Source organism: Nematolebias whitei, chromosome 5 (assembly GCF_014905685.2).
Source record: "Nematolebias whitei isolate Nwh7 chromosome 5, NemWhi1, whole genome shotgun sequence".
Classification (NCBI taxonomy): domain Eukaryota; kingdom Metazoa; phylum Chordata; class Actinopteri; order Cyprinodontiformes; family Rivulidae; genus Nematolebias; species Nematolebias whitei.
This window is the reverse complement of record NC_056502.1, coordinates 41,020,045-41,029,243: the sequence shown is the minus strand read 5'-3', so window position 1 is coordinate 41,029,243 and position 9,199 is coordinate 41,020,045. Positions and strand designations below refer to the sequence as shown.

The following is a 9,199-nucleotide window of genomic DNA, read 5'->3' as shown; positions in this document are numbered from 1 at the left end:
AATAAAAGCTAAAAGTAGCAAAGCAATAGCTAAATGCAACAAAATATCAACAAAGAGCTAAATAAAAGCTAAGTAGCAAACCACTAGCTAAATGCAGCTAAATGTTTACAAAGAGCTAAATAAAAGCTAAAAGTAGCAAAGCACTAGCTAAATGCAGCCAAAGGTTAACAAAGAAGTAAATAAAAACTAAAAGTAGCAAAAGACAAACGAGTTAAAAGCATCAGAAGACCAACTTAAAATATTGAAAAGCTAGCTACCACCTAAAAAGTAGCTAAATTCAAGCTAAAAGTAGCATAATTCTAGTTAAAAGTAGCTTAAGAAGAAAAAATGTAGAGCTGGTATGCTGCAGTACTTAAAAATTACATTTTTACAGAAATTAAAAAGCTGCCAAAGCATTTCTATATGAAAATATTTGTAAATAAAGTTGAGCTGGTTTGATAAGTATAAAAAAAGACACAAATCAAGTGTCATAGCATTACTGACTTCCAGAGCGAGCTGAATGTTTTGATGAAAAACTAAAATGTGTAAGCAAACGTGGTTCGATTGCAACAAATCTTACAGAAACCCATTGACAGGATGAAATAAAGCGAGTGGAGCTTTCCTTTGCACCACTTGAAGAGCCACGTGAGCTTTTTGCACCTTGTAGTAGTCGTAGAGCAGCCCCAGAGCCGCTGCACTGTCCTCATCACCGTTGATGCTCATCATGGCCTTGGTGGCAGCGGTCAGCGGGTTCTCCAGGTACCATGTTTCATACTCGCTGCTGAACACTCGGCGGGAGGCTGCAGACACCTCGTTTGGCACCACCACCACCAGTCGTTTACTGTTGACACAACAGGAAGCGGCTCTGCTGTTACAGCAGCCATGGAGTGAGAGAGAGCCCAGAGCCTCAGGCTGTTTCTCATCAACCTTCAGTCTCATTACTGCACGAGGTGTGCACCTGACTAACTGTTACGCACCGCTGGGAAACACAAAGGTTGTGCACAACGAGACATTGTCTGAGGGCCGTTTGCTACAGCTACATTTACAGAATCAGCAAAGAAGCATCTAACTGGGTCTGCAGCCTGTGGCTCCGGGGCCACATGTGACTCTTCTGAGGTGGCTCCATGCAGCTTTGACTAACCATGAACCAGAGTCATTTTGATTCAGAAACTTACAAGAAAACAAAAAAAAATATACATCATTTTTCAAGTTTACGTGTACATGAAAGTTTTGCAATTTTTGAAATTTCTGCAGAAGAATCTCCAAGAATTAAATTAATTTTGCTTTTTTTTCTCCACAAACATGGAAAAAACTCAAATCTGCATCACAAGAAAGTTTCAATTCTGCAAAATCACTTGTTTCTTCCTGCGCCTCAACACTTAAAATACTTTGTAAAAAAAAAAACTATTTAAAAACAATAGTATGACTCAATTGATTAGTTTATTTAAATAAGTTTATTGAGGTTTTATTTAATAGGTTTAATGTGTTAATTATTTTTATGATTAATATCCAGTTGATTATTCTAATTTAATAAGTTTAATGAATTGATGTAATGTTTTGATGCTGCTGGACTTTCCATCCATCCATCCATCCATCTATCCATCTCAGTAGAGATGTTTGAATATAAAGGTTGCTTCTCCTGAGCAAATCTTAATTTTGTATAATTTTACTGTCTGAAATGCACAGAAAACCTTTTCGGTCACTCCTGGGCTTCCGTTTGTGTAAATGTGCGCATGATGAAGACGCAGAACTTTCATGTGTGCATCTGCAAAGATCAATCTTGGCTTGTATTGTGTTAAAGCTGTCATGAGTTAATGTTGGGCGTGTCACTGTCTCTTACCTGTCCAGGTCCATGGTGCCTTCAGGACTCTGCTGTTTCCTTGGACAGCGTGAGAAACTAACCTTTGTAGTCACAACAGGTCACTCAAACTGCTCCAGGATCAGTGGGCACACCTGAAGCTCCTGGTTTAAAGCAGACGATGGACGCCCAGCTGTGCGGGTCAAATGTCTAATGTGAGCGGTACTTCGTGGTTCGGACTCGGTTTGTTTTTAGTTTGAGGGCGCGAAGAAAAGGCTCGAGCTCCGCAGCACCTGGAGAGGCAGGACAACACGGAAACCAGATCCTGCACGCTGATTGGTCAGACGGTCCGGAGCAGGTGAGACACTCGTCCTCCTATTGGTGGATATTCAGGCGAACGCCTTCACGTTAAAAAGAAAGAAACGTGCTGAAGGCCACGAGTTGAGATTTAATAAATACCTTCACGATTATCGCCTGCCGTCAATGGTGAATGCTCTGTTAGCAAAATATCCCATGAACCACATGACTGATTTCACCGCAACTTTCACAAAGTCATCATTGGTTGTATTAAAGTTCATTAACTTGAGTCAGTCCAGTAAATGAACATGAGTAAACACAAAAGTGGATAAAGCTCAGTCCATTTGACAGATGTTAAGCTCAAATTTGATGTTAGTCATCCATAACTTAACTTGTGCAAAACATTGTTTTCCAGCATTTGACCAAAACAGCCACAACTTCATCATTCGTTCAGTTCACTGAAAGAAGGTCTTGGTCTATAAAGTCCAGCATGATCTGCAGCGGGTGATATGCATTTCCTCAAGGACAGCTACATGTTTACTTTTATAACACATTTTTTAAATGTGCAGCTCAAAAGTCTTGTGATATTTCACCAATATCACTTCAACAGAAATGAATGAGATTTTTTTCAGGAGTTATCTTGAATGAACGTTCTGGACATCCATCCTGTTTAGTGCATGTAATTATGACCTCATATTTAAATGATGAACACTTCTGTTATGAGGCCCTGAGAGTAGAAAGCTGCACCGTGACATCTAGTGGCTGCTGGTTGGCATTTAATTTAGCTCCGAGCATACTAAACCTGTTTGCTACGTCGGGATAAATAATTGCTTTATGTCGCACGGCGTTTTGTGATTTTTCTACAAAAGACTTCAAAATTGTTTTTAGCACACAGTGCGAAATCTATGACGCTGCCTTTAAGTGTTGTCGGAATTTTTTATACAGTCTTTGTAAAACGCTGAGCTTTTCTGATGATCGTGAATGCAGCGCAGTGAACGCCCTGAGCATGCGCAGTAGGATATGGCTGGATGAAACCTGTTTGTTAGATGTCACTTCGGAGGCTGTCGTGATAAATACACAGCTGTTTTATTGGTGAGACGTCTACAAAATACGTTTTGATGTACTTTAACGCCGGATGTGTATCAAAACGTACTGAACTCGTTTGTATTATTCTGGCTAGTACTAGGTAGAGGTGCAGATAGCTGCCGGCTAATTAAAATGCGAGTGTTCGAAATAGTTTTATGCTATTTGAAGTATTTTAAATGTACAAAATGTAAAATGGATTAATAATGTTACTCCGGTTCCCAATAATTCATTATTTAATCGTGTCTTTTAGTTGTGTTCTCAAAATGGGACATATTGTACTTCAGCAGCCTCTTAAAGTTCTTTAACGATCTGAATTATAAAAATACTTTTAAGTGAACACGTGGTGAAATGGTACTTCTCGTTTTACTCTAAACAAAGTTCATAGAGTCAGTGATACTGGCCCACTTCTGACATTCTGTCTGCAAAACCTTAAATATCTGCAGTCTGATTATCTTCAGGGAAATTTCCATATTAATTGTTTTATCCTTGTGACCCAGAAACTGACAATTAACCCAGTTCTGAGAGATGTTTCACAGCCACAACCACCTTCATATTTGAGCTTTTGATGCGATGAGCCCACACTTCTTGGATTGTGAAACCACATTGTGCTTTAAGTCGTTCGTCATTTCTGTCACCTTCTCCAAAGTCATAGTTTGTAATGAAAGTTCTGGTCTTTGAAGTGTTAATATTTGTTAATGTGCTCATCAGATTCCTGTATCCTCCCTCAGGTGTAGCATCAGATATGGCCCGCGGGCACCAGAAGCTCCAGTCCCAACAGAAAAACGCCAAAAAGCAGGCAGAGATAAAGAAGAGCAAAGGGCATGACCAGAAAGCAGCAGCTAAGGCTGCTTTAGTATACACATGCACTGTGTGTCGGGTATGTAATAAGTAGGAGACGTGCCATTAACCAGTTTGGATCCAGCTGGGTAGATGGAGGGCTGTGAGCGTGTGTGTTCCAGTAATGAGACACAATGGTGGTCTTAATTATGGCACAAGTTTGTGTTAGGAAGTCCACTCTGAACCTCACTGGGCTGCTACTGCTGGCAACGAGTTGGTGAACAGCAATAACCAGGGAGTCTCCAAAATGTTCAGTGGAGGTCTCAGTTTCTATGCAAGCATCAGAGGCTTGCAATGTGGTGGCTTGAACCTTGAACGTGTTCAAAGACTTTGTGCAACAGGTTTTCTGTAAAGATAGTCACAGCGTCAGTGTTGTCATCATTGTCTGTTACTCATTTCAAGAGAGCTAAGGATGTATTTTAACACCTGCATGGGAACTCTCTCTGTGACCTCTGCTCCTTGTAGCCTCACTGTTCCACCGACCTCCCTCTCATTCACACACATGTACTCTCTTACTATGGCTGACTTTCATTCTCTTCTTTCAAACGCACACCTCCATCTCTCCAAATTCTCTTCCACCTGTTCCCTGTTCTCCCCATAGATCACAATAATGTCATCTGCAAACATCATAGTCCACAGGGATTCCTGCCTGACCTCATCTGTTAGTCGAGCCATCACAAGCACAAACAAAAAAGGGCTCAGAGCTGATCCTTGATGCACTCCCACCTCCACCTTGAAGCTATCTGTCACTCCTACAGCACATCTCATCACTGTCCTGCTGTCCTCATACATGTCCTGTACCAGTCTAACATACTTCTCTGCCACTACAGATTTCCTTGTGCAATACCACACCTCCTCCCTCGGCACCCTGTCATATGCTTTTTGTAAATCCACAAAGACACACTGGAGTTCTTTCTGACCCTCTCTGTACTTCTCCATCAGCATCCTCAAAGCAAAGATGGCGTCTGTGGTGCTCTTTCTTGCATGAAACCATACTGTTGCTCACAGATAGTCCCCTCTCATCTAAGTCTTGCTTCCACAACTCTCTCCCAGATCTTCATCGTGTGGCTCATCAACTTAATTCCCCTGTAGTTGCTACAACTCTGTACATCACCCTTGTTCTTAAAAATGGGCACCAGCACACTTCTTCTCCATTCCTCAGGCACTTTCTCACCCTCATATATGCCATTGAATATTTGAGTCATAAACCTCACTGCCATCTCTCCACAATATTTCCAAACCTCCACTGGTATGTGATCAGGTCCTACTGCCTTCCTTTAATTCATTATTTTCAGAACTTTCAGAACTTTACATTCTCTATTCTTTATCACTTCCTGCTCCACAGGTTCTATGACCTCTACTCTTCTTTCTCTTTCATTCTCTTCATTCATTAGCTCCTCAATATACTTCTATCTTCCTGTCACTCTCCTCACTTGTTAGAACATTATCATTCCTATCTTTAACAAGCCTAACCTGCTGCACATCCTTTCCAGCCTGATCCCTGTTTCACTAATCAATACAAGGCTTTCTCGCTTCTCACCCTCTTTAGTGTCCTGTCTCCCACACACCTGATCAACACCTTCTGCTTTGCCTTAGTTACTTCCCTCTTTGCTCTACGTCCCATCTCCTTATATTCCTGTCTCCTCTCTTCAGTCCTCTCACTGTCATATTTCTTCTTAACCTCTTTCTTTGAACGGCGTCCTGCACTTCACTATTCCACCACCAGGTTTCCTTATCCTCCATTCTCTGTCCAGATGACACACCAAGTACCTTCCTACCTGCCTCTCTTAAGTACTGTTGCTGTAGTAGTCCATTCATTTGGAAGCTTTTTCTTACTACCCTGAGCCTTTAACAGCTCCTCTCTGAATTTCTCACAACATTCTTCCTTCATCTTCCACCATTTGTTCTTCTTCTCTGATTTTACTCTTTTTCTCTTTTTCACAACAACAGTCATTCTACTCTCAACCACTCGATGCTGTTTGGCCACACTCTCCCCTGCCACAAACTTACAGTCTCCAATCTCCCTCAGGTTTCCTCTTCTACACAGAATGTAGTCAACCTGCGTACTCCTTCCTCCACTTTTATAGGTCACTCTATGTTCCTCCCTCTTTTAGAAACAGAGTCAGAGATTCTTTATTGTCATTCGCACCTCATGTGGTACATGTGGTGGAGTGAAATTATTTACACAGGGTCCAAGTTGCATCCAACAATAAAATAAAATAAAATGTATCTTTCTCCTCCCCATTACATCCAACCTGTGGAGCTCAACCACTAACGATGTTTAGCATCAGACCTTCTACTTCTACCTTCAGGCACATCACCTTATCTGACATTCTCTTCACCTCTACTACATTCTTTGCCAGCTCTTCCTTCAGGACCACCCCTACTCCATTTTTCTTTCTATCCACACCATGGTAAAACAGTTTAAACTTTTCTCCAATGCTGCGAGCCTTGGTGCTCTTCCACTTGGTCTTTTGGACACATAAAGCATCTACCTTCCTTCTCTGCATCATGTCAGCCAGCTCTCCACCTTTGCTTGTCATTGTCCGCACGTTTAGAGTTGCAACCCTCAGTCTTGCATTCTTGACTTTCCTCTTCTCCCTCTGTCTCCTGACATGTTTCCGTCCTCATGGTCTTCTACTAACAGTAGCACAATTTCCACCGGCGCCCTGTTTGTCATTAACACTGGTTGCGGTCGTCATTAACCCGGGCCTCAACTAATCCAGTATGGTGTTGCTTAGATGAACTTGCATATTAGTTTTGGCAAAAGTGTTTTACATCGGATGCCCTTCCTGTCACAACCCTCACCATTTACGCTTGAGACCGGCACAAGACGTACATGGGCTTGTGCTGGCTGTGAGCTGGTTTACACCTATAATAAAAAACTAAAACACAAAACACAATAATAAACTGTGATTTTCCAAAACTGGCTGTGCAAAACGCAGCCACTCGGCTCACCAGTCACTTGGTTGCAAACACTCAAATGTCAGTGAGACTGAAACAGAGAATAAACCATTTGTATTCACCTGTGGAAAGGCAGACGTATTATAGTACTGTATATTCTACAGTCCATCCTTAAACTTTCTTTTGTTCCAACTATATCTTCTGATCCACTCAAGATAATTTAATGAAAATATTTGATACACATGCATCATCACTGGTTGGAGTATCGCTTAATGCTTTCTTCACCCAGCTATAAGGTCAAGATCACAAATGAAGGTCAAACATATAAGGTCAATGCTTGTTGTGGCCTTTACTTTAGATGGATGAATAATAGTTTGTCAGCGGGCGTATAATGTGCCTGATGCAGTACTCATGTTTGCAGCCTTTAGTCGGTCACCAACTCATCATCAGCAGTCTCTTAGTCCAGTGACATTCTGACTTTAATAGTTTATGAGGTTATTTTAATATTATTAATTTTATGTCCATTAAATCTCACTCAGCATTCAGTGTGCAGTTAAAACAACTCCTCTTTTGAAACAGGATCACATCATCATGGATTAAATCTCTGGTCAAATCATAAGTTTTACATAAGAAGCTTTCATGAGTTAAATTGTTGCAGCCATTTTTAAAGAGCAGTACTGACTTGTATGTACATGGAGTCTACCTACAGTATTATTAATAACTTGGATAATTCTGCTTGGAACTGTTTTCTGTACAATAATTTAGAAGTATTTGCTTGTGTGTACTTGCTTTTTAAAAGTACTTTTTTATTATGGAAATTTAATGAGTTTGAATAATTGTATTTTTACTTTAATGCAGGCAGTACATTTGGTTTGACGCACCATAAGTAAAAACACTTGTCACCTAAAGTGGATTGAAGGAAACTGAGTAACGCTGGTGACACCGCTCTATTCAAATCAAACATGTTATCAGTTCACACTGGTCAGTGATGTCGTGCATTTATCATGTTTGCTTAACATAGCTTTCAGTTTTCCTCCTGTTAGGCCAGTGTTTGTAGTCTGGGCTTCAGAAAGGAGGTTTAACAAGTTGAGTTCATCCATAAACTCCGAGTTAACTTGCTTTGAGAGGGAACAACTCCAGGTTTTCAGTCCCAGAAAGGCTTTTTAATATAGTGATCACTAAACAATAAATAAACTAGTTCACAACAGTCTCAGGATTATTCAGTTATTATCACCATGAGTTATACAGGCCACATTTAGAAAAATATTAGGACAATATTTTAGACTCAAACTGCTGCTTTTGTAGGCTTGTAAGGAATAAAAATAAATAAATAAATATAAGAATTTTATGTAATTTTTTGATGGATGTGTTTTGTTAAGCTAATTTCTTCAAATTATATTTTCACACGATGAACAGACTGTTCTGATGAGCGCAGTAGATCACTATCACTGAACATCACTTGGGTCAATTATGAAAAGCAATAAAATTCATGGCACAGTGGTTTAACTGGCAGAGCTGGCGCCAGTCGCCGGTTCAAATCCCGGCAGGGGGGCCTTTCTGGGTGGAGTTTGCATTTTCTCTCCGTGCATGCGTGGGTTTTCTGCGGGTGCTCCAGTTTCCTCCCACAGACCAAAAACATGCATGTTAGACTGATTGGTAACTCTAAATTGTCCCTAGGAGTGAGTGAGAGAGTGAATGATTTGTCTTGTTTGTCTCTGTGTCCCTGTGATGGACTGGAGACCTGTCCAGGGTGTCCCCTGCCTCTCTCACAGTGATGGCTGGACGTGGACACCAGTGACCCCCATGACCCTGAAAGGAAGAAACGAGTAAAGATAATTGATGGATGGATAAAATTCAATCAAAAATATTTGTCTTTGAACTGGTGTATTTTATTTTTTAATTTACCTTTATTTATCCAGGTAGTCTCAATGATTTATGAGAACTCATTTTCAAGAGAGACCTGTTTAGGGAGCACATGGTGGGGGTTAAGGGCCTTGCTCAGGGGCCCAGAGTGGGGCAAATGAGGGTGGAGGCAGGTGTAGGTGTTTCACCTTTTCCACTCACATTTTAATGTTGACTGTACCGGGAGTTGAACCTGCAACTTTCTGATCACAGGTCCACCTTTTCTAACCTCGGTGCTACCACTCCCCTAAATGTTTAACTCCAGTCTGGGTGAGAAATCCCTCTCGTGACATCAGACACCATGAAGTAATTCTGCTTAGATATCAGATTAGTTCAGATTAACAAGTCCTGTCAGACAGCTGCTTCAGGGGGGAGGAGTCATGTCAGACAGCTGCT

General features: G+C 41.0%; 2 protein-coding genes across 2 annotated transcripts in view; one reads left to right on the top strand and one right to left on the bottom strand.

Annotated features, from left to right (window-relative positions):
• LOC119410408 (grainyhead-like protein 2 homolog) overlaps positions 1 to 1,909 on the bottom strand; it is a 35,575-nt gene extending 33,666 nt beyond the window's left edge. The window contains exons 1-2 of the mRNA XM_037677320.1: positions 1,820 to 1,909; positions 640 to 820 (exon numbers count right to left, since the gene is read on the bottom strand). Of these exons, the coding sequence (XP_037533248.1) occupies positions 640 to 820; positions 1,820 to 1,833 (195 nt within the window). The 5' untranslated portion in view covers positions 1,834 to 1,909. The remainder of the gene's footprint in view (positions 1 to 639; positions 821 to 1,819) is intronic.
• Positions 1,910 to 3,082: 1,173 nt separating this feature from the next.
• LOC119410261 (zinc finger protein 706) overlaps positions 3,083 to 9,199 on the top strand; it is a 7,502-nt gene continuing 1,385 nt past the window's right edge. The window contains exons 1-2 of the mRNA XM_037677173.1: positions 3,083 to 3,166; positions 3,889 to 4,037. Coding sequence (XP_037533101.1) covers positions 3,903 to 4,037 — 135 coding nt within the window. The 5' untranslated portion in view covers positions 3,083 to 3,166; positions 3,889 to 3,902. The remainder of the gene's footprint in view (positions 3,167 to 3,888; positions 4,038 to 9,199) is intronic.